The sequence below is a fragment of the Perognathus longimembris genome, chromosome 10, assembly GCF_023159225.1.
Source record: "Perognathus longimembris pacificus isolate PPM17 chromosome 10, ASM2315922v1, whole genome shotgun sequence".
Lineage (NCBI taxonomy): Eukaryota > Metazoa > Chordata > Mammalia > Rodentia > Heteromyidae > Perognathus > Perognathus longimembris.
In genome coordinates this window covers 37,746,703-37,771,584 of record NC_063170.1, presented here as the reverse complement: position 1 = coordinate 37,771,584, position 24,882 = coordinate 37,746,703, and the positions used below count along the sequence as shown (strand labels likewise).

Below are 24,882 nucleotides of genomic sequence, written 5' to 3'. Positions count from 1 at the left end.
CATTTCAATTCCCCAACAGCCACAAGTGTTCAAAAGCTACCTTACTATACAATTTTACAAATATTATAAATACAACAGTTTGCTTTGATTCATTTCTATCTTTCTTTTTTTTTTTTTTTGGTCGGTCGTGGGGCTTGAACTTTGGGGCCTGCGTGCTGTCCCTGAGCTCTTCAGCTCAAGGCTAGTACTCTACCACTTGAGCCACAGCCCCACTTCCAGTTTTCTGGTGGTTAATTGGAGATAAGAATCTCATGGACTTTCCTGCCTAGGCTGGCTTTGAACTGTGATCCTCAGATCTCAGCTTCCTGAGTATCTAGGATTTAGGCATGAGCCACCAGCGCCTGGCGGATTCATTTCTTCATTTATCCTACATATCTTATAGTTACTATATTCATAGGTGTCCTTAGTACTTCAGCACATCTTTCCACACTTACAAACCATCTGCCTCACCTCTGGAGAAAAGCCAGATATTCTAGTAATATGCTCTCCACTTGCTAAGTTCTAAATTTCCAAGAAAGAAACCATTATGAATAGAGCTAACAGAACAGATACAAAGTATTACCTGGTAATCAATTTTTTATTGAATCTCCTCTCATAAGCCGCACTGATGGCCAGTGATGCCACAAAGGAACAATCCGATACTATTGTCTGTTAATAAGAAGCAAGTATTAATATATTCCTTCATTCATGTATTTTCAACATTAGTACAGAACTTACATTCTGCACCTACTATCTAACTTTTTATATTAGATATCTTGTTTGAATAGCAAAATTAGAAATGCCATTCTGCTGATTCCTATTTCATTAAAACAAATCCTAGAAAAGTGGAATGAAGTATTTCAATAAAGCTAATTTAGAATGGTTAGACATTTAAATACTTTTTGTAACCATTCTCTTATTAAAGGTGAAATTCAGACTTTCAAGTTCCTAATCTTAATGTTCTTCATACTACATAATTATCTCAGTGGTTAAGTCAAAATGTATAGAATAAGCTGGGCATAGTAGCACATAGCTGTAATCCTAGTTATTTGAGAGGCTGACACAGGAGGATTATAATTTGAGGCCAGCTTGCATTAAAAAAGCAAAACTCTGTCTAGAAAAGAAAAGATAAATATGTTCCAAATAGACTTCGCATGCATAAAAAGACGTGATAAAGAGGTGATAATTATTGGACTACATTGTAAACATGCAGAAAATGCCATGATGGAATCTCTCCTGTTAAACTAATTTTTTTTTTTTTGGCCAGTCCTGGGCCTTGGACTCAGGGCCTGAGCACTGTCCCTGGCTTCTTCCCGCTCAAGGCTAGTAGCACTCTGCCACTTGAGCCACAGTGCCGCTTCTGGCCATTTTCTGTATATGTGGTGCTGGGGAATCGAACCTAGGGCCTCGTGTATCCGAGGCAGGCACTCTTGCCACTAGGCTATATCCCCAACCCTGTTAAACTAATTTTAATATGCAAAATGGGCAAACTTTCCAATTACACTCATGTATGTGAACACATAAAACCTAAGAAAAAACTCAAACCCATTTTCAAATACAGAAAATTATACAAAATAATGTTACCTGCTTTATGCTAAAACTGGACACCGTGTATATCATTGTAGGATTGTTGGTGAGATCTTCTGGTCGAACCCATTTGGAAAATGTAGTTTTTTGTTTTGGTGACAATGGTAGCTTGCCCAATCTATCACTAAGGCAATAATAAAAATTAAAGTAAAATTAAAGTATGATTAGTATTAAAATATTGCTCAAAGCCAAAATGATAATTGCTAGAGATGGCTTTTTCTTTTTTGTATAGAGCTCATACTTAATATATTCCTAAAATAAAATAACTCTATGGTCAAATCTGGCTCATTAACACTTAACCTTGAACCCACAATTCAACTCAACATCCCTCCCAATTAAAAAAATATATAGTTCACTTTCACCAAACAGTGAACTGAACACCTCAGGCGGGGAAAGGGAAATGGGGAGGAGGGAGGGGGGTATGAGGGACAAGGTAACAAACAGTACAAGAAATGTATCCAATGCCTAATGTATGAAACTGTAACCTCTCTGTACATCAGTTTGATAATAAAAATTTGAAGAAAAAAAAAAAGAATTTTCCCCAGAAAAAAAAAAGAATTGTACCCATGACCTTACATATGAAACTGTAACCCCTCTGTACATCACTTTGACAATAAGTAATTATTATTAAAAACAAAGAATAATGCAATATTTAATTCATGTCTTCAGTGATCATAATTGATTTGTAATAATTTTTTGGCATTTTGTTTTCTACAAGATCATGAAGATATTCACCTTATTTTTTTCTCATTAGCTTCACTATCTTATCATGCACATTTATGTGGGGCCCATTCAGAACTATGTGTTGTTGTGGCACATAGGACTGAACGTACCTTGTCTCTCAGAATGGAAATGAGACCGTAAAAGACTACTTTCTCCACCTATGTTAGTGTAAACACACCTGAATAATTTTCTAGATTATCTATTCTGTTGACATATTTGGGTTTGTTTTATGTTCCTTTAAGAAAATTTAAAACAATTGAAATAAATACTATCCAAAAAATATATATATATACAGATAGCTGAAGACAGAAACAAATGTAAATTCATGTATATACTGTAAAAGTTTGATTTAGTATGGTTATACTCAAGAAATTCTGCAACAGAGTTAGGCATAGTGGCACACAACTGTAATCCTAGCTACTTGAAAGGAGGAAGGAAGATCTTAGTTTAAAGCCTACTGTGAAAAATTAGAACACTATCTGAAAAACAAACTATAAACTAAAGGACTTGGGTAGGTTCCACTGGTTCAGTACTCGCTTAACAAGCTGAAGGACCTCAGCAATAAAATCAGGCCATTGACAGCACTACAAGCTGATTCATTCAGAATGACCAGGAAGCTACAGATCCCTTTCTTGGCTCTTATACTCTGAAAGGCTAAAAAGAGTGGCTAATTTGCTAAACAGTAACCAACCATATGCCAGACACCGAGCTAAAGTGCTTTATATATTACCTACTTTCAACCCCCAAAACAACTCTTATTAAAACAAGGACTCCAGTGATTAAGTAACTTACCAAGGTCATACAACTAAAAGGGACAGAGTAGAGTTTGATAGTTCTAAATCCACTACCCTTTTACTCACTCTTAGATATACTATTTCTCTAAAATTGCATTAACAGCCCCACATTAAAAAGTAAATAAAAGGGCTGGGGATATGGCCTAGTGGCAAGAGTGCTTGCCCATATACATGAGGCCCTGGGTTCAATTCCCCAGCACTACATATATAGAAAATGGCCAGAAGTGGCGCTGTGACTCAAGTGGCAGAGTGCTAGCATTGAGCAAAAAGAAGCCAGGGACAGTGCTCAGGCCCTGAGTCCAAGTCCCAGGACTGGCCAAAAAAATAAAAAATAAAAAATAAAAATATGCCTTTCCTCTAAATCCTTTCTTTTCTTTTCCTTTTTTAATTTTTTTTGCCAGCCCTGGGCTTAGATTCAAGACCTAAGCACTGTCTCTGGCTTCTTTTTTTTTTTTTAATCATTGAAAGATTTTATTGAGTGATACTCTTAGGTATAGTTATGGGAATGCATCATTGCGTCAAAGGTGCAAAGTGGCTAAACATTGTTGTGCCTGGTTTTCTGAAGTTTTCATCCTTACTTTTTGACAGTGCTGGGGCTTGAACTTTGGGCCAAGGCACTGTCCCTGATGTTATGAGGCTTAAGGCTAAGGCTCTACTGCTTGAGCCACAGTGCCACTCTGGCATCTTTTGTGCGGCTTATGGGAGATGTGAGTCTCTGAGACTCTCCTTCCTTGGCCTGGTTTGGAACAACAATCCTCAGATCTCTGTCTCCTTGCACCAGATAGATGCAGGTGAGGGTTTGTGACATTTTCCTTTAAACATAGGGACTCCTCCCTTAGGGTCCTTAACTACAATGCCAGAAAAATAATTTCTGGACATTCACAGTGATAAGGAAACTTGGCTGAGTGTCTCTGGCTTCTTTTTGCTCAAGGCTAGCACTCTACCACGTGAGCCACAGCGCCACTTCTGGCTTTTTCTGCATATATGGTGCTGAGGAATTGAACCCAGGGCTTCAAGTATATGAGGCAAGCACTCTACCACTAGGCCATATTCCCAGCCCCACTCCTAAATCCTTTGTAGAGTTAAAGCAACACTCCTTTGGATAACAAAGATTTTTGGATAATACAAGAAATATGACATTAAAACTAAAATAAATATACCCTAACATTTTAAAGAATTCTGATAAATATTAGGAGGAAGAGGATTTTTCACTCCAAGTTAATCTGCAAAGTTTCAGCTGAAGTGTTTGTCTGCAAGGCAAGAATAGAGGGATCTTGTATTTTCACTTTTCTTTCTTTTTTAATGTGTATATACTGGTTGAGCCTTGCACTCTTGCTTGGCTTTTTTTTTTTTTTTTGCTCAAGGTTGGCACTCTACCATTTGAGCCACACCTCCACTTCCTATCTTTGGGACTTAATAAACAAATGTTGGTTCTAAGTCTCTGAGTAGAAAATTAATTTCTCAAACTTTTTTTTGATAGGAGTCTCACTGTGTAGCCCAAATTGGCCAAAACCTTGTTATCTCCCTCTCCTCCTTCCACCTACCTATCTTCCTCCTTTCCTTCCCCCACCCTGCCTCAAAGCCTCCTAAGTTCTGGGACTAAAGGCTTGTACCACCATGCTCAACCTCTCAAACTTTATTACTATTTTTGGGCAGCCCTGGGATTTGAACTTAGGGCCTCAAACTTCCTAGGTAGGCACTCTTTGTTTGTTTTGTTTTTTTGGCCAGTCCTAGGCCGTGAACTCAGGGCCTGAGCACTGTCCCTGGCTTCTTTTTTGCTCAAGGCTAGCACTCTGCCACTTGAGCCACAGCGCCACTTCTGGCCATTTTCTGTATATGTGGTGCTGAGGAATCGAACCCAGGGCCTCATGTATACGGGCAAGCACTCTTGCCACTAGGCCATATTCCCAGCCCCTAGGTAGGCACTCTTATGACTCAACCCACTTCTGTATGATCTCACCTCTTTCCAACAGTTGTTGGAAATGTCCAAATGTTTATTAAAATTTTTAATTCCAAGGATCTGAATTAAACCAAATTCAGAGTGCTGAAAAAGTATGGAAAAAAATTATTCTAGAAATAAAAATATTTACTTACCAAAAAGGCATTGGATAAGCAAAACGTTCTCTCAGATCAACACTCATGAAAGGAACATACTCTATACCATTTATTTTTGATGTTGTCCTATGAAACACAAGAAAAAACGCAAATGTTCAAGTCAGCTTTAATTGACAATCTTAAACTCATTACATTTTTAAATGACATAATACTATATTAAAATGTAACTGACAACATCCTGTTGCTCATACCTTTAATTAGACAAATTTCCATAAAGCAAATATCAGATAAAAGCTGCTGTAATTCAGAGTATGTTTTTTTTGTTTTGTTTTGTTTTGTTTTTGCTAGTCCTAGGGCTTTAACTCAGGGCCTGAGCACTGTCCCTGGCTTCTTTTTGCTCAAGGCTAGCCATTTCAAGCCTTTTCAGTATACTTGGTGCTGAGGAATTGAACCTAGGGCTTCATGCATGCTAGGCAAACACTCTACCACTAGGCCACATTCCCAGCCTCTCGAGTATGTTTTTAAGGCTAATATACTAGCCAGACACAGTGGTTCCCACCTGTAATTCTAGCTACTTAGAAGGTGAGATCAGGAGGATCACTTGACACTCATGGTTGACAAAGTCTTGGGACCCCTCACAAGTCACACAGCAGAGGTACCTCACCTGCTATTGTCATCCACACAGGAGTGGAACTGCATCTGAGAACATGCAGCAGAAGTGCTATTAGAGGCAGCTAAGACATCAAAGGCAGCTGCTTCACATGCCCAGCACCAAAGGAGACTTGGGACTCCTTGCTGAGCATTCAGTAGAGACACAGTTCTGGTGGCCACGCATGCTTATGTCAGCAGAGGCACTACTGAAATGAGCCAAGGCTCTGAGGCATGGGTGTGGCAGCTGTCCAGGGCTCTAGGTGCTGACTGCCAAGTGGGGCAGACCCCTTCCACCCTAACCTAAATTATGTGATTTTCACAGCCTCTAGGTCTTCACATACATACTCACAGAAGAACAGCTGAAAAGTTTATATTTTGTTTCATATAAGTCTGATTTGATGTTGCTTTGGTGGTTGTGGTTTTTTTTATTGACTTATATATTTTTAAAATATCTAATAAGAAAGGAAGGAAGAAAAAGGAGGGGAGAGAAGGAGGAGAAAAAAGAGGGGAGAGGGAGAAAAGGAGGAAGAGGTAGGAGGATAGAGGAGGGAGGAAGAGGAGGACCATGACCACAGATCTACTTCTGGCTTTTTAGTGACTTTCTTGTGTGGGCTGGCTTTTAACTGCAATTCTCATATCTCAGCCTCCTAAGTAGCTAGAATTGCAGGTGTGAACTATCAGTGCCTCACTGATATTTACTTTTTTTTTTTTTGTCAGTCATGGGGCTTGAACTCCAGGACTCAGCGCTATCCCTGAGCTCTTTTTCACTCAAGTCTAGCACTCTACCACTTTGAATCACAGTGCATGTCTGGGATCTTTGGTGGTTAGTTGGAGGTAAGAGTCTCATGGACTTTCCTGCCCTGACTAGCTTCAAACCACAATCCTCAGATCTCAGCCTCCTCAGTAGCTAGCATTACAAGGGTGAGCCACCGGCACCCAGCCCTATTTACTTCTTAGTTCTACTTATTTCTCCCCTTTCTCAGAAATCATATCCAACCCACAACCTCTGCCTTTCAGTATTCAATTCTAAGTCAGTTTTTTCCCCTTCTAGAGCTCTTCTCCATTTATATTTTCCTTCTATCTACAAGTAGAACTGCTCTCTCAAATTTTCTTCTAACTCATCCCCCATCCCTAATCCTTTCCATATTGTCTACATTTTTACCTGAAAACTAGACTGCCTAAACACCATTTGTTTTCTTTTTGTTGTCTTGTTTTTTATTTTTGTAAATATTCATCTATTCAATTCTCTTCATTTCTCTTCACCCCTCCTTACACACATACAATGTTAACTAGATCTTTTCTACTTACTTCATATTCTACTTTCTTCTTAACATTACCCATCAAGCTTAGCTCTACCTCCTTTATTCCCTATATAACTAAATTCCCAGTATTACTCATTAGTGTATTCACACTATCTCCTTCCTATTACCACTCTCATGAACTAAGGTCTTCCTAGATCACAAAGATACATCTTTGTTCCTGTATTCTTCTAAAAATATTGGAGCAGTAATGGTGACTGTACTTCATTAGGGATTGCCACAAACACAAGGTGGTGGTTTATAACTATAATAGCCTTTGCAGACAAGCTTCCTCATCCTAAGGAGAGATCTATACAGTGTCTTGAGCACTGAAAAATTATTTGACAACTGCAGCACATCCCTCCAAGTAACAGGTGCTAGTATTTCCCCTACCTCAGGTCCTCAGCCCCTTCCACTAACCCCCAGCTCCACCCAGACCTGAACTCCTGCCTGCCCTACCTGCTTCCCCTCTAGCCCCAGAGTTTACACAAGCTACCACTTGGATTAAGGTGCAGAAGCCATATTGCCCCCCCTCCCATGGGAGCTATGGCCCCACTAATAAACCTTCTTATAAACCTTCTTCTTCTGTCCATGACTATCTCCGCTTGGTCGCCTGGAATGGCTGGGATGGATTCTTTCAACAGGGAAATAGACCACAGCCCAGCCATTACTCATTTTTAAGTAATCTTCAAGAAATTACCAACTAAAAGGACCAGGAAATTGGAATGTCTACCAAAACTTGGACCTACATCTATAAATGAAAAATAAATCACCAAATTAATGAGTAAATAACATGTCTCTCTCAAAAGCCAACTATTCTACAATTAAGTACTTAAGTGTAAAAAAGAAGAAATTTCAACCAAATCCAAAAGGCAATGAGAAGAATGATCAATGAAATTAAGGAGGTAACGTGTAAGGTTCTAAACAAATTCAAAGAGGATACAAACAACTACAGATTTCAAACAAACATCTGAATGAAATAAAGAAGAGAGAAATGTATAAAAATGCAGAAAATGAAAAGTGTAGAAATCCTGAAATAAAGATCAAATTGAAATCTTAGAAATGAAGAGTTCAATATCCCAAATAAGCCAGGTATCAGTGGCTCACAACTAGTCCTAGCTAGATATCTAATTTCATTTCAAGCTAGATCTCAAGAGGCTGAGCTATGTAGGATCAAAGTTCAAAGCCTGGGCATAAAGTCCAAGAGACTCCATCTCCAATTACCATCAAAAAGTCAAGCTGAAGATATGACTCAAGTAATAGAGCACTAGCCACAAGCAAGGAAGCTGAGAAAGCTCAAGACACTGAGTTCAAAACAAATACTAGAGGCTGGGGATATAGCCTAGTGGCAAGAGTGCCTGCCTCGGATACACGAGGCCCTAGGTTCGATTCCCCAGCACCACATATACAGAAAACGGCCAGAAGCGGCGCTGTGGCTCAAGTGGCAGAGTGCTAGCCTTGAGCGGGAAGAAGCCAGGGACAGTGCTCAGGCCCTGAGTCCAAGGCCCAGGACTGGCCAAAAAAAAAAAAAAAAAAAACCAAATACTAGAAAAAAAAACTAAAAATGAAACCTCAAGCGAAACCCTAGCTAACAGAACAAGTTGAAAACAGGGTATTAGGTACTGAAGAAAAAGCAGAAGAATTAGATCAAACAAAGACATCGAAAAAACACTAAGAAAATATGAAGTAAATTTACAAGACCTCTCAGACTTCATTAAAACATCATACCTACAAATCTTGGGTATAGAAGGAGACAATAAACAAACTAAAGACACTGAGAACAAATATATAATGATAGGAACATATGACATGTCTTATAGGTCTTTAGATACCAAACATTTGTAAGGTCAACCCCCGGGAGGGCTCCATGCAGACACCCCGCACCTGTTTAAATCTGCGCCCAATACCTAGTACCTAGGTAACTGGCATACCTGGAGGCAGTTACCTCCCCCTTCTCTGAGGTCATATCCAATCCATCTGGCCATATCTCCCACCTTTTCCTATATAATCCACTCAACACAGTCCTGTGCTCTTTCCTTTTCTCTTGCTGTCTTTTTCTCTTTCTCTCTTTCCTTTTCTCTCTCTTTCCCTTCTTCCTTCCCCTATGTCTCCCCACACCTCCATCTTGCGTGGGCTGGCAGTTTGCTTTCCCTCCAGTAAACTCCTTTCTCCTGAACCATGTGGTGGGTTTCCTCTCTGGCGAACCTTACAACATTGAATGTTCATGTTCTCAACTCTTCAGTCAAAAGACACAGAAGAGCAGTCTGGATTACAAATCAGAACCCAACCATTTTTTATTACAAAAAACACATCTAATTGACAAAAACAAATATAGGCTTAGGGTGAAAGGATGAAAAAAGATAAAACGGATTTCAAAAGCAGGCAGGAGTATCTATTCATCTACCTGCAAACTTCAAACTAAAATCAATCAGAAGAGACAAAGGTGTTTCACATTAATAAAGGGGCAAGCTGAGCGCTGGCGGCTCACGTCTGTAATTCTAGCTACTTAGGAGGCTGAGATCTGAGGGCTGAGGTTCCAAACTAGTCCAGAAAAGTCTTTGAGATTCTTATCTCCAGTAAATTACTCAGAAAAGGCTGGAAGTGGCACATGGCTCAAGTGGTAGAACTCTAGCCTTGAGCACAAAGAGGCTCAGGGACTGTGCCCAGGCTCTGAGTTTAAGTACCAGGACTGGCATGCATGCATGAATGAGTAAATAAATAGAATACACAATTGAGAGGAAATCACAATTACTAACACATGCAGACCAAATAGTCCTTACTAGTCTATTGGGGAGGATAATAGTGGAAAACTTAAATATCCCACTTTCACCAATGGGTAGGTAATTAAAACAACAACAAAAAATATAAACTTCAGAGCTAAACCTTTGACCTGTACAAAGTCTGTGAAATTATTTGGTACATGACAGAGCAGACATGCATGCTTCTTGTATGCTCCCTATTGGCTGCCTGCAGCCTTCTGCCTGTATTGATAATTATGTATGATGTTATAAATATCTAACTGACCCTTGGCAAAAAAAAGGTCACCCATCTCTTGTCATATAACAAATGAACTTAATTAATAGATATTTTCCAGGTATGTATTCCAACAGCAGCACATTGCTCTCAGCAGACCATGGAACTTTGTCCACAACAGACCATATTTTACAACATAAAGCAAATACAAAAAAAAATGGCACAATTCCCTGTACTCTACTAGACCATAAATTAAACTAGAATTCAACAGCAAAAGATACTACAGAAAATATCCAAAAAACATAGAGACTAACAAATACATTGTGGAATTACCAGTGGACATGTGAAGAAATAAAGGGTAGAAATCACAAAGTTTCTAGAATCTAGTGAAAATGAAATACAGACCACCAGAATTTTATTATTATTATTTTATTTTATTTTGCCAGTCCTGGAGTTTGGACTCAGAGCCTGAGCACTGTCCCTGGCTTCTTTTTGCTCAAGGCTAACACACTACCACTTGAGCCACAGCGGGCCTTCTCTGTTTATGTGGTACTGAGGAATCAAACCCAGGGCCTCATGCATGCTAGGCGAGCACTCTACCACTGAGCCACATTCCCAGCCCACCCCCAGAACTTCTGCAATACAGCAAAGGTTAGTACTAACAGGAGCTACAAGTGCCTACCCCAAAAAACAGAAAGCTCTCAACTAAATGGCCTAATGATGTAGCTCAAACTTTTAGAAAACCAAGAACAAACCAAATCCAAAATTAGCAGAAAGAATAAACAGAGCAAAAGGTAAAGAAATGGGACCCCCCCAAAAAAAAAAACTGAACAAGAAATTAGTAAAACAAAAAGATGGTTCTTTGAAAAGATAAATATGATTGATAAATCACTTTCCTAGGACATAGGAGACTCAAATCAATAAAATTAGAGATGAAAGAGGGGATATAAAAATAAATACCAATCAAATGCAAAGGATCATGAGGGAATACTTTGAAATCATATACTCAAACTAGAACTCTTAAAAAAATGGATAAATTGGGGCTGGGGATATGGCTTAATGGCAAGAGTGCTTGCCTCGTATACATGAGGCCCTGGGTTCGATTCCCCACCACCACATACACAGAAAACGGCCAGAAGTGGCGCTGCGGCTTAAGTGGCAGAGTACTAGCTTTGAGCAAAAAGAAGCCAGGAACAGTGCTCAGGCCCTGAGTCCAAGCCCCAAGCCTGGCCAAAAAAAAAAGGATAAATTTCTAGATAGTTTACCACCGAAACTAAACCAAGGGGCTATAAACTACTGAAACAGATCTATCACAAGCAATAAAACTAAAACAGTAATTCTCCCAACAAAGAAAAGCTCAGAACTACAGAGTCACTGCTAAATTCTATCAGACTTTTATAGAAGAACTAACAACAATACTCCTCAAGCTTCCATGAAATAGAAAGGAAAGGAATGCTACCAAACTTATTCTATAAAGCCAGTAGTATTATACTCATTCTGTAATACTAGCTATTCAGGAAGCTAAGATACAAAAGATCATGGTTCAAAGCCAGCCCAGGAAAAAGTTCAAGAGATTCCATCTCCAAAATAAACCGCAAAAAGCTGGGCTGGGGGTTTGTCTCAAGTGATACCTGTCAGCCAAAGTAAGCGAAGTAAGTGTGAAGCCAGGAGTTTAAACCCAGTACCAACCAAAAAAAAAGGGAGCGGGGAGGGAGGGAGGGAGGGAGGAAGGGAAGGCAGGCAGGCAGGCAGGCAGGCAGGCTAATTCCTAACTCAAGACTTCACCCTGCTATTTATTTCAAAGTGGCAATTTTTCCTCCTTTAGTGCTGTGGTTACACCTGGCACTGATTATTAGTAGTCAGCCATATCTCTGTTATGCTCTCTAACCTTCAGGTTTAATTTGGTAGAACAATAGAATTTTCAGAAAACATACTAGGTAGTATGTCTACTAAAAAATGCAGAAACACTAAAAAAAAATGAACCTATCATTTTTTTCAATACTGAGGACAAAACTCAAGGTCTCTTTTTCATCTGAGCCATGCTCCCAGCTCTTTTTGTTAATATTTTGTTTTGGGGACAGGGTCTTACTAACACTGCCTAGGCTGACTCTGATCATATTGCCGCTGCCTTCATCTATCTGGAATTACAAGCATGCACCACTATGTGTGAGAACCAATACATTTCAGGTATTAAATTTAGGTTGTAATTATATAATGTAATTATATAATGATGTAATATACAATTACATAATAACAGCAAAACATGTTTTAACAAGGTTTGAATACAATTTAGCAAACCTAATCAGAATAAAATTACCTGTACTGATTACGTTAATAAAATTCATTACAAATCATAAATGGATTTACCTGAGCACTTCTATTTCTTCTGATGTGTATCTCTGTCCTTGTGCATCACATGACTGTGGACTTATAAAGGGCTGAGGTTTCTCCAGGAAAGGATTAGATCCTAAAGGAAAATGTGTTCGCACTGGAGGTGGCTTTGTTTGAGCATTTGTTGACTTTATTTTATAAAGTGGCTTTGTCAAAGGCTCACTCAATGCTTCTGCTCTGTAATACAAGTACAGAAAAATGATTTAAATTTTTCTTCTCACATTTAAGATTTAAGAAAATAAAATTTACTTCAAAAACTATACAAGCATACCTAATGAAAATTAGTATATAAAATTATTAACTCTTATCTAAATTTCACTACTTAAGCAACTACTAAAGTAATTATTTTTGCAAATGTTATTACCTAACATTAACTGAATACCTAATGTGGATGTCAGATCTGATGTAAGAGTAAGGGTATACAAGACTGTATAAAATAATTTCGGCTCCTAGGTGCTAGTGGCTCATGCCTGTAATCCTGCCTACTCAGAAAGCTGAGATATGAGGATTGTGGTTCAAGGCCAGTCGGGGAAGGAAAGTCTGTAAAACTCTTATCTCCAATAAGTTATTCAGAAAAAGCTGAAAGTGGTGCTGTAGCTCAAGTGGTGGAGGACTAACCTTGAACACAAAGAGGCTCAGGGACAGTCCCCCAGCCCTGAGTTCAAGTCCCAGGACTGGCAAAAAAAAAAAAGACCTAAAAAGCTACAATATATGAGTTCTTAAACTGAGACCAATGAGCGAGCTCAGGGGTCATATGAATACTGAAGTTATATGGAAAAAAATTTTTACACGGATTTTCCTGGAGATCCAGCCACAAACCTTCAGCCCACTTTGCTTCTGATGCACTCGGAAATAATGGCTAGGTTATGACACATCATGACTGGTGAGGAAAGGACAAGTGTCAAGTACATGTCTTCATGAATTTGGGGAAACAAACTAAAGGCTGATGATGGTGATGAAAAAAAGTGCCAGCTATTACACTGCTACAGAAAAAGGCCGGTGAATTGTATAGCTATCTAATCAGAACCTCAAAAGGAGATAATTTTAATAATCCATGCTACAGATATAATTTCCATTCTTTCCCTTTATCTACAACATGCTTTGAAGAGGTATAATTCTCTTAAATTCACTTGAACACATATGTTAGGCATTCTGTTACATGCTTAGTAGTGAAACAAACAAAATGGGAAAAATTCTGTTTTCACAGAGCTTACTTTTAGGAGAGGGAGGTTGAAAGTAATACAGACTAACAACCAATACTAAACTGGTAAGTGCCATATACCTTAGGGAGTTGTAAGACAGATAGCAAACAACATTAAACAAGATAAAAATGCTTCAGAAGATTCAATTTTAAATAGAATGGCTTCACTGGAAAGTTGACATGAGCTCAAGATGAAAGAGATATACATAAGGTATAATTTGGAGAATGTGTGTGACTAGAGACAGAATCATTCTTTTTTTGGCTAGTTCTGGGGCTTGAGACTCGGGGCCTGAGCACTGTCCCTGGCTCTTTTTGCTCAAAGCTAACATTTTACCACTTGAGCCACAGAGCCACTTCCAGCTTTTTCTTTTTATGTGTTCCTGAGGAATCAAACCCAGGGCTTCATGCATGCTAGGCAAGCACTCTACCACTAAGCCACATTCCCAGGCCCCCAAAATCATTCTTGATCTTTATTTTTCTTTTCAGTAACTCTTGAAGGCTTTCTGAAAGTTCTCTTTCTGTGGTTGTTTTATTTTTCTGTGGTGCTGGGAATCAAACACACGACCTTCCTCACAGTAGGCAAGTATTTTACCACTGAGCTACATAATAAATCCTCCTCTTTGGAAAGAACACAAAGTACATCTTTCAATTCAAGTATCACAGTCAGTTTTTATATAATATAGTAAAAATAATACTTTTGGACTATTTCTTACATTCAAAGCAAGGAAGATGGTAGACTTTTCTAAGTCTTAGTTTAAGTATCTTCATCTTATTACTATAATCTCTACTACATATTTAAATAAATCTGTTAAGTAGTAACACAACACAACACATATCACCCATAGAGAACTCAAGTGACAAAACTCACCTATCTAGTGCCTGTCGAGCCAACTGTTTCAGTTTATTTTGCAGGGTTTTGTCAGCAGTTTCATAAGACTTAAAAGAAAGAAAGAAACATATTCTAAAGTATAATCATTTTTAATTTGCTTGATCCATGGCTCTGATATGTAAAAGAAAATTTACAATGCATGCTATATACTTCTTGAAATTGTGAGTAAAATTTTAAAAATATATTTTATCTTCATCCTTAAAAGTTACACTTAATGCTATGTAATGTGCTTAATGTTTAGTTTATGGTTTAAACTATGTTTGAAGATTATCACTTTAAACTTAATGTGGACAAGTGCTAGCGAGGCCACAGCTATGCAACCACACAGCCATGGAAGACTGAGGGGCAGGTCTCAGGGACCTAGTGAAATCGGGCTACACTGTTTCTTTGAACTAAAGATCCTGCCAAAAGAGCATTGTAAAAGGCATTGGGAACGTGTCTCACCATTGTACCTGATCTTCCTCTCAAATGTCATATGACCCCTGAAGTTAAGAATCTGGGGGCTGGGAATATGACTTAGTGGCAAGAGTGCTTGCCTCACATACATGAAGCCCTGGGTTCAATTCCCCAGCACCACATATACAGAAAAACGGCCAGAAGTGGCGCTGTGGCTCAAGTGGCAGAGTACAAGCCTTGAGCAAAAAGAAGCCAAGGTCAGTGCTGAGGCCCTGAGTCCAAGCCCCAGGACTGGTAAAAATAAATAAATAAATAACCAGTGAAAAATAACAAGAGGCATGGCTCAGTGTTATCATGTCAGTCTAGCAAGCACAAGGTCAAATTCAAATGCCCAATACTGCCAAAATAAAAATTAAATAAGTAATAAAACTGGGTGCTGATACCTAACACCTGTAATCCTAGCCACTCAGGAGACTGAGATCCAAGAATCACAGTTCAAAGCCAGCAGAGGCAGGAAAGTTCACAAGACTCTTATCTCCAATAAACTATCAAAAAAGCTGGAAGTAGAGCCGTGGCTCAATGGTAGAGAAGGAGCCTTGAGTGCTAGCCTTGAGCAAAAAGAAGCCAGAGACAGTGCTCAGGCCCTGAGTTCAAGCCCCAGAACTGGCAAAAAGCAAAACAAAACAAAACAAAAAGTAGTGCCTATAATTTAAAAACAATTGTTCAGTAACTCAGTCATAATAGTGACAAAAAATCCTAAAGAGTAAATTCCATTATTAGCTCAGATTAAATTGTATTATGGAGTTAATTAAAATTCATCAGAAAAGGAAAAAAATATCTTAAGATAATTCACTAAGTTTAACTTGTAAGTAACTATACATACTGTTTTCAGACAGAGGTCCACAGCTTCTGTATACAATTCTATAGCATCTTCAATGTTTTCTTTTTCATCTTCATCAAAAGCTTGTGTGACAAGGAAATGGGCACGCTCTAGGTCCAACTGATGTTTTGATTTCAAAGGATCAACACTCTTTGACTGAACTAAGAGATGGGGAGAGGGGAGGAACCAGCATATATTGAGGGAACATTACTTAAAAGATAGCCAGGGAACACTATCATTTTAATACACATAAGACATTGTTTAGCTACTCAGGAGGCTGAGATCACAGTCCAAATCCAACTCAGGTATGAAAGTCTAAAATTAACTTGCAAAAAGCCAGGCTGGAGGCACAGCTAAAGTGGCAGAGTACCAGCCAAATAAGTGTCAAGCTCTGAGTTCAAATTCCAGTAAGGAGGCACGAGTGCAATTAAAAAGAAAGAAGTAATCTGCTGGGAACTGGTGTCTCCTGCCTATAATCCTAGCTATTCAAGAGGCTGAGATCTGAAAAATCACAATACAAAGGCAAAACAGATTAAAGTGTCTAGGAGAGTCCATCCCTAATTAGTAAGCAAAATGCCATACAAGAATCATGGGGAGAGCACCAGCTACAAGCAAGTAAGCTGAACAAAAGCCTGAGGCCCAGAGTTCAAGCCCAGTACCAGAACATAAAAAAGGACTAATTTACCCCTATTCTTTTTAATCTTAATTTTAACACAACCCTCAAAAACCTAGATGTTTATCACACAATAGACAACAGAGGTAAGGGATATTTAAAAGGTTTTATTACAATTCTTTCCTCTCTGCCTCCTTACCAGCACTCTTTCATTTAAAAATAAAAACATAGGCGTGCTCCTCACATTCCTTTTCCACCCTAAAAACATTCTCCATTATAAGGTAATTTTTCCCATACAGTCAATAATTATGTAATAGCCTAGGCCCTGATGGTAAAATTCCTGCTTTTCCTATTAATCTGTTTCCAAAATAAACTATTATATTGTACTGTTCTTTAAAATAAGTATTTCCATTTGTTTTTAGCTTATCTATTTGTAAGACATGTGTCACTAGAACATACAAAGATCTTGTAGAGCGGAACAGTAACATTTCTCTATCCAAGATACTAAAATGGCCAATCGCAAATGAGAACATGCTCAATAGCCATCAAGCAAAGGTTAAAACAAAACCACAATGGAATGAATGCTACCTAACACTCATTAGGATGCTTTCAGTACAAAAAACAGTAAACAAAGGCCAAAACTGGAGTGATGTATACATCTGTAATCCCAGAACTTAGGAGACTAGGGCAGAAGGGTCACAAGTTTGAGGCCAGCCTTTGCTACATAGTGAGATCCAAGCCAATCTGGGCTACAAAATAAACTAGCCAGATACCAGTGTCTCACACCTGTAATCCTAGCTACTCAGAAGGCTGAGATCTGAGGATTGTGGTTGAAGCCAATCCAAGCAGGAAAGTTCCTGAGACTCACTTCCAATAATCTACTTAGAAAAAGACGGAAGTGGTGTTGTGGTAGTGGTAGAGCACTAGCCTTGAGCACAAAATGGCTCAAGGGCAGCACCCAGGACCTCCAAAGAATAAATAAAGTTTATGGACATTGCCCAGGCTCGGAGTTCAAGCCCCAGTACTGGTATGGTATAAATAAGCAAACTAATTAATTTAGGAGCTTTTTAAATAAAACTACATATTCATAGATAGGTAGGTAGGTAGGTGGGTGGGTAAATAGATAGATATGTCCCCATGGTACAACAACAAAAAAGGGGAAAAAATGTTAGTGAGGATTTGTAAAGGAATTAGAACTCTGCTATGTAATTGGTGAAATTGTAAAATGGTGTACTCACCTTGGAAATACAGTCTGACCAAATAATTCTATTTCTAGGTGTATATCCAAGAGAACTGAAGGCATACTTCCACATAAAAACTCATGCACAAATGTTCAAAAACAGCATCAAAATAGCCAGGTATGAAAAACTCAGGTACAAGAATGGAGCACTAAAACATTCTACAATATTAAGTAAGCTTAATGAAAGAAGCCAGACCATGAAATATTGGTCATATAGGATGATCACACTTACATGAAATATCCGGAACAGGCAAATTTATACAAATATAAAGTAGGCTATAATGGCTGTTGCCAAGAGTTAGGGATTAGGGGAATAAAGAGTGACTACTAACAATAAGATTTCTTATGGGGCAACGAAAATGTTCTAAAGTTAGAACAAGTATAGAGCTATGTTTAAACCCACTGAATTATATACCTCTCATCTCCCACCCCCAGTACTGGAGTTTGAACTCAAGGCCTCAAGCTTGCTCAGCTTATTAGCTCTTGCTTGCTCAGCTGGTGCTTTTATCATTTTAGTCACACTCCCAGTTCAGCGTTTTACTGATTAGAGACAAAGTCTCACAAGACTTCTACATGGGTTTTACATGGGTTTGCTTAAAACTATAATCCTCCAGATCTCAGCCTCCTGAGTAGCTACGATTACAGTTGTGACTGGTTCCTGACTTGAACTGTATACTTTAACAGAGTATATTTCTGTATGTGATTGTATCTCAACAAATCTGTTATTTAAAAAAAAAACTTCAATTTTATTACTTTCTAAAAGTTATATGCTGATGTCTTAAAACTTTAATCATCATTACTACTCTGACATATGTGCTAATCCCATTCACAAAATGAGGGCATCAAATTTTAAAAAATATTAAAACTATCTAGAATAGGGTTTCTCAGCCTTGGTACCACTGACATCTGGGGCTGAATCAATTCTTTCAGTGGAAGAATGTAGCATGTATTGTAAAATTTTCAGCAATATTCTAGACCTCTTTCTCACTAAGATGCCAGTAGCATGATCCCCCTCCACCCAGAAGTGTGTAAACCAAAATCTCTACAAACTGCACCAAATGTCTTCTTCTACAGCAATCTGCTTTATCATTTTGCATATGTTTTGGGAAGAGACTTCCATGATAATACTGTGTTTATATACTTTTTTCCCTACTTTATTGAGGGATTCCTGAGGGCTAATCTAACACTAGTACTTACCAGTACTAGCTCAAACATTTACTCAAAAAATGGCTATTCAAATAAAGGGAAATATCTATGTTTTTCTGGGAGTAAGTATGAAAGATTACTTTCTATAGTTCAGAGATCATTTTATTTGAAAACAGTTTGTGAAACAAAGTGCAATATTTATGAAACAAAGCAGTTAAATTTAGGAACTTCATCTAACTGGCTCACAAAATGAAGTTTCTTTGTATCATACAGTATTATTAGTATTATTATTTTTGCAGTTTGGGAGATGGAACTAGGTATCCAAGAGCTCTACAACTCCTAATTATACTACTTATACTAATTGTGAAGAATTAATATAACTTTATATCCAGTGAGACCTGAAATGTAAGCAATCCACTTTTTAATTATACATGTCATGCATTTATGGTCAAGTAACCAACCTATTTTTAAGAGGACTGCTATAACAGGGAATCAAAAGTAGATCAAATCTACTTTGTCCTGTTCAGAATGAGTAGGAAATAACATAAAATCCGTGAGTAAAATTCTCTTGGACAGAGTCCTGCTTGTGGCTTTATTTTCCAACAACAACCAAAAAAAAGGGGGGTTAAAAAATCCCTACTGGATGCATTATTAATGCATTTCTAAAACAAAATGTCATTAGATGTTAATTGTTTTCTAGTCATGTGAACAGTGGGTTGACAGAAACCTCTTACCTAACAAAACTGTAATCATTAAGTCTATGCATACTTCTATCACAGCATTAGCCATGCTGTTGCAAAAATAAATACAGGCTATTCCAGGCCTCTGTTTACATGTTTCTTTTCCAAGTCATGGTTTCAAAAAAGGAGGTGAGCAAAGGTCTGGAAGTAGAGAACATTGAGAGAGATTGGCACCAACTGATAATGTCTTTAAACATTGAAGAGAATTAGTCATTTGATTTTAATATCAGGAAGTGACAGATTTTTAAAAAGCTGACTCATAATGTGGTCCTCATCTTAACTTTGCCAATGATAAATTGTTTGCTATGTCTCCACCTCTAGAAAATTAGGAAACTGGCCATTATAATCTCAAAGGTTCTTTTTATAGATTTTTTATTTCCATATTATTAATCTATGAATCTTATGGAGGAATAAACAGAAAGAATAAGGATCAATATCCATAGATGAAGAGGAAAGAGAAACTCAGGAGGAAAAGATGTGATGGAAGAGGGGAAAAAAACATGACAAGTTGGAGCTGGGGATATGGCCTAGTGGCAAGAGAGCTTGCCTCCCATACATGAAGCCCTAGGTTCGATTCCCCAGCACCACGTATACGGAAAACGGCCACAAGGGGCGCTGTGGCTCAAGTGGCAGAGTGCTAGCCTTGAGCAAAAAGAAGCCAGGGACAGTTCTCAGTCCCTGAGTTCAAGGCCCAGGACTGGCAAAAAAAAAAAAAAAAAAAAAATCACAAGTTTAGTAACTAACCTGCTGAATGTAAAGCTTGAACTCTTTCCTGATACTCATTTATTTTTTCTTGGATATGTTCTAGACTTGATCCTGCCATTTCAGCATAAATCAAGGCTTGTGCAGCTTCCTAAAAAACAAAAAAGAATTTAAAGGAAGTCAGTGATGCAATGAGTTGAATTTTCATGACTATTTTTCACTGCTGCTTTCCACAAATGACAAACCAAGAATATCTTTTAAGATTTTTTTTTTCCTGCCAGGCATGATGGTAGATACCTATGATATTGGCTACTCAAGAAACAGAGATCAGGACAGTCTAGGCAAAAGATACATGAGATTCCATCTCAACTAGCTTAAAAAAGCTGATCAAGATGGTGCACACTTGTCATTCCAACTAAGCAGAAGGATAAATAGGATCACTGTCCAGGCCAGCGCAAGCATAAATGTGAGACCTCATTTGAAAAAACAAAACAAAAAACAATACGTAGAGGCTGGGAATGTGGCTTAGTGGTAGGATGCTTGCCTAACATGCATGAAGCCAGGTTCAATTCCTTAGCACCACATAAAGAGAAAAAGCCAGAAGTGGCACCGTGGCTCAAGTGGTAGAGTGCTAGCCTTGAGCAAAAAGAAGCCAGGGACAGTGTCCAGGCCCTGAGTTCAACCTCAGGACTGGCAAAAAGAAAAAAACACCTAAAGCAAAAAGGGCTTAGAGGTGTTGCTCAAATGACAGAGCGTCTGTCTAGCAACCACAAGGCCCTGATTTCAAACCCTAGTACCACCAAAAAGAAATAGATTACTGAAATCTGCACAGAAATACTGTCAAAAGGTGACACATATTAAAGCAGATTTCACTGATATGAGAAAAAGTGCTTTTAACTAGGAAAACCTTGATTTCTCTTCCACTACTCTGTAGCTTCCACAACCAGGTTTATGCTATGGATAGTGAAGAAGAGCTTCTATCTTCCCATCACCACTCCATGAATATTACCAACACCTTGAAAGAGCAGTTAAGATTCCCCTAAGTAACACAGCACTTTCTCTGCAGTAACCCAAGCAGATGCTATACTTTATCAGGTCTCAAGCCTGTTTCCAAAGCACCTACCCACTAAGCATCACTTTTTGAATTCAGTTATTTTAACAGAAAGTCTTTTGCTGAACCTAACAAAACCAGTTGTTTGGGGGTTTTTTGTGCAGTTTTGATGCTGTTGGAAATTTAACCTTTAGGTCTTTAGACTGTGGGATTGAACTCAGGGCCTGAGCACTGTCCCTGGCTTCTTTTTTGTTCAAGGCTAGCACTCTACCAATTGAGCCACAGCGCCACTTCTGGCTTTTTTTCTATATATGTGGTACTGAGGAATTGAACCCAGGGCTTCATGTATATAAGGGGAGCACTCTACCACTAGGCCATATTCCCAGCCCTAAACTGCATATCTTATAAGCTATTGTAAAATATCTATTACCCCTTCCCAACTGTCTTGTATGTAAATATTGATTTTCAAAATCTTACTTTAAAATGAAGCTAGTTTTTAAAATTTCTCCTATCAACTTTGTTTTATTCATTTCATTTACATTCAAAAGTAACTATTAAGAAATTGCTTGCTGAGTACCAGTGGCTCATGCCTGTAGTACTAGTTACTCAGGAGACTTGAGACATGTGGCTTTCAATTCTAAGCCAGCCTGGAACTCTTATCTCTAGTTAACCACCAGAAAAAGGAAGTGGAGCTGTGGCTCAAAGTGGTAGAGTGCGTGCCTTGAGCAAAAAAAAGCTCAGGGATAGCACCTAGGCCCTGAGTGAGTTCAAGCCCCACAACCAACAAAAAAATAAAAAAAATGCTTATAGATCAAGGTAAAAAACTCTAAACTGATAAAGTTTATATAATTTGTAGAACTACAACTACTTTTTGTATACCAGTATTAAGGCTTGAACTTAGGGCCTGTATTCTTGCTTAGTTTTTCACTCAAGCCTGACATTCTACCACTTGAGTCGTACCTCCACTGCTGCTTTTTCTGCAGAAGTTGACTTTGAGCCATGATCCTCAGATCTTAGTCTCTCAAGTAGCTAGAATACAGACATAAGCCACCAGAGTCCAACACAACTACTCTCTTGAGTTTCTTAAGGATGAAATATGCTTAAGTGACAATATATGTTATCCTACTAGAAAAAAAATTTTTGCTTTACAAAAAGATACACAGTACAATTTTAACCTATTAGTATTTGTCAGTTATTTAAAAAACTAAAGCTCACATCTTCTTTTAAAGAAATATCACCTTCTGAAATTGTAATAAAAAAAGTCCAAAAAAAGGCAACAATATATTAGGCTGAAGCAAACCCCAATTTACTGGTATCACACATACATGTTAAAAAAAAAAGTACTACTACTGTGCAATTAATAGTAGTCTAGCATGCTTTTTTCTCTTTTTTTTGGCCAGTCCTGGGCCTTGGACTCAGGGCCTGAGCACTGTCCCTGGCTTCTTTTTGCTCAAGGCTAGCACTCTGCCACTTGAGCCACAGTGCCACTTCTGGCCATTTTCTGTATATGTGGTGCTGGGGCATGAACCCAGGGCCTCATGTATATGAGGCAGGCACTCTTGCCAATAGGCCATATCCCCAGCCCTTTTTTTTTTTTTTTTTTTTTACTTTTTTGCCATTCCTGGGTCTCGGGACTCAGGCCCCAAGCACTGTTCCTGGCTTCTTTTTGCTCAAGGTTTAGCACACCAGGTCTTAAGCCACACGGCCACTTCGGGCTTTTTCTGTATATGTGGTGCTGGGGAATTGAACCCAGGGCTTCATGTATACGAGGCAAGCACTCTACCACTAGGCCAAACATTCCCAGCCCCTATCTTGTTTTCTTAAGGGCGACAATAGTATAAAATATTTTTGAACCTAACTAAAGCTGAAGCATTGCTTGCAAATCCTCTGGACTGGAGAGAAGAGAACGGAAGGATATACAAGCTCATATTTCTTTACTTAATATTTGGCTCTCAGTAAATCACCAAAATATTTTTTCAGGCAAACGTGTAAGGCATCATTTTTAAAAATATCTACTGCACTCTTATGATGCTACAAAGGAAGGAAGGAAGAAAGGAAGGAAGGAAGGAAGGAAGGAAGGAAGGAAGGAAGGAAGGAAGGAAGGAAGACTAAATGCCTAAAAGGCTGGAAATATATTATGGTATATACACATAATGAAATACTATTATTGAAATATTGTAGCAGTAAATAGAATGATATGGAAAACGTTCAAATGAAAAGGTTCACCAGTATGACCCAAGTTTATGGCAGAAAAAACAAACCGTAGACACAGATGCTTAGAGAAACCATCATGAAGATATATATCAAAGGTTGGGATAAGAGATGGACTGATCTTTTCCAATTTAATTTTTCTTCTTCGAAGATGCATTATTTTGGTGTCTGAGAACGCTCCCCCTCGCCATTAGGCAGAGCCAAAGGACAGCAAGAATTAGTCACCAATTCCTCATCCTGAACTACTGTCCCCAGAAGCGGCTACACTGCGGGCATCTGACAGCCAACCCTGCGGCCAGCAAACCGGCAGCGCCCGGGCGATCAGAGCCTCGGTGGGCGTGGGAACCGGAGGCCAGGGGAGGCCGGGTCGCCGGGCAGGGACCCCGCCCCCCGGCCTCAGGCCCACACTGCGCCCGCTCCGGTGACACCGCCAGGGCAGGAAGCCGGGTCTACCTTGTAGTAAAACACCGCCTCGGAGTAGCGGCCTTCGTGATCCCGCTGCACCGCCAGCCGGGCGAACTGCACGGCGTCCCGCTCCAACGCGGTCGGGTCCATGGCGCCGAGGCCCCGCGCCCGGGGAGGGAGCCAGGGCCTGAAGTACCACGGCTCTCAGCCGACCACAGCGCACCCAGGAGCCACGGCGAGGGCGTGGAGAGCCAGGACAGGACCGGGAAAGTTTACTTTCGGCAGCGGAGGGAGAGCAGATGTCATCGACTACGGCCGCCGCGACGCCACGCTTCACAGAACATCCTCTGCTCGCAGCCCGAGGGGCCGCGGCATTTTACGTCCCTCGTCCCGCCCACCAGCCGCATTGCGCACGCGCAGCCAGCCCAAGGGTGTTTCTCCAGGGGGTCGCCGCCCCACGGCGTACTGGGGAAGCGAGTAGAGTCAGAACCTATACGGGGGGCGTGCCGGTGCTGTGCACGTGACCTCAGCGTCGCCTCCGATTGGTCGGCCGAAGGCAGGTGTACGTCAACGCAGAAGGTGGCACTACCAATTAGAAGGAGGTGGTGCTGTTACGGTTGACGTTTACTTAGAAGGGGGCATGCGCCTTTTGCCCCTTTCTCTAAGTGTAGAAAGGACAGGTAGGCATAAAGAAGCAGTGAGCCCTATCTCTCGGCATCAGCTGGACTGATCGAAAATAAATTAGAGACCTCCAGTGAAGATGGAAGGTTCTTCTGAGGTACTCTATGACAACATGGATTTTTCACAAATTCAATCACAACCCTGTAAAGCCCTCCTTAGTAATGTTTGAATTGTCAACAAACTGGTGAATTTTCAGTTGTACTTCTTTTTAGGTTAACTTAATGTTGCAGTTAAATAATTAGGTGATCGTTTGGCCACGGTTTTCTTTCCCTTAAA

The 24,882-nt window shown here is 39.4% G+C and overlaps 1 protein-coding gene across 2 annotated transcripts in view; it reads right to left on the bottom strand.

The window, feature by feature from the left end:
• Capn7 (calpain 7) overlaps positions 1-24,307 on the bottom strand; it is a 45,665-nt gene extending 21,358 nt beyond the window's left edge. For both annotated transcript variants that reach the window (XM_048355893.1, XM_048355892.1), the window contains exons 1-8: positions 23,974-24,307; positions 20,301-20,409; positions 15,821-15,978; positions 14,521-14,588; positions 12,428-12,628; positions 5,178-5,264; positions 1,564-1,690; positions 563-648 (exon numbers count right to left, since the gene is read on the bottom strand). In XM_048355893.1, coding sequence (XP_048211850.1) covers positions 563-648; positions 1,564-1,690; positions 5,178-5,264; positions 12,428-12,628; positions 14,521-14,588; positions 15,821-15,978; positions 20,301-20,409; positions 23,974-24,075 — 938 coding nt within the window. In that variant the 5' untranslated portion in view covers positions 24,076-24,307. The remainder of the gene's footprint in view (positions 1-562; positions 649-1,563; positions 1,691-5,177; positions 5,265-12,427; positions 12,629-14,520; positions 14,589-15,820; positions 15,979-20,300; positions 20,410-23,973) is intronic.
• Between the last annotated feature and the right edge of the window lie 575 nt (positions 24,308-24,882).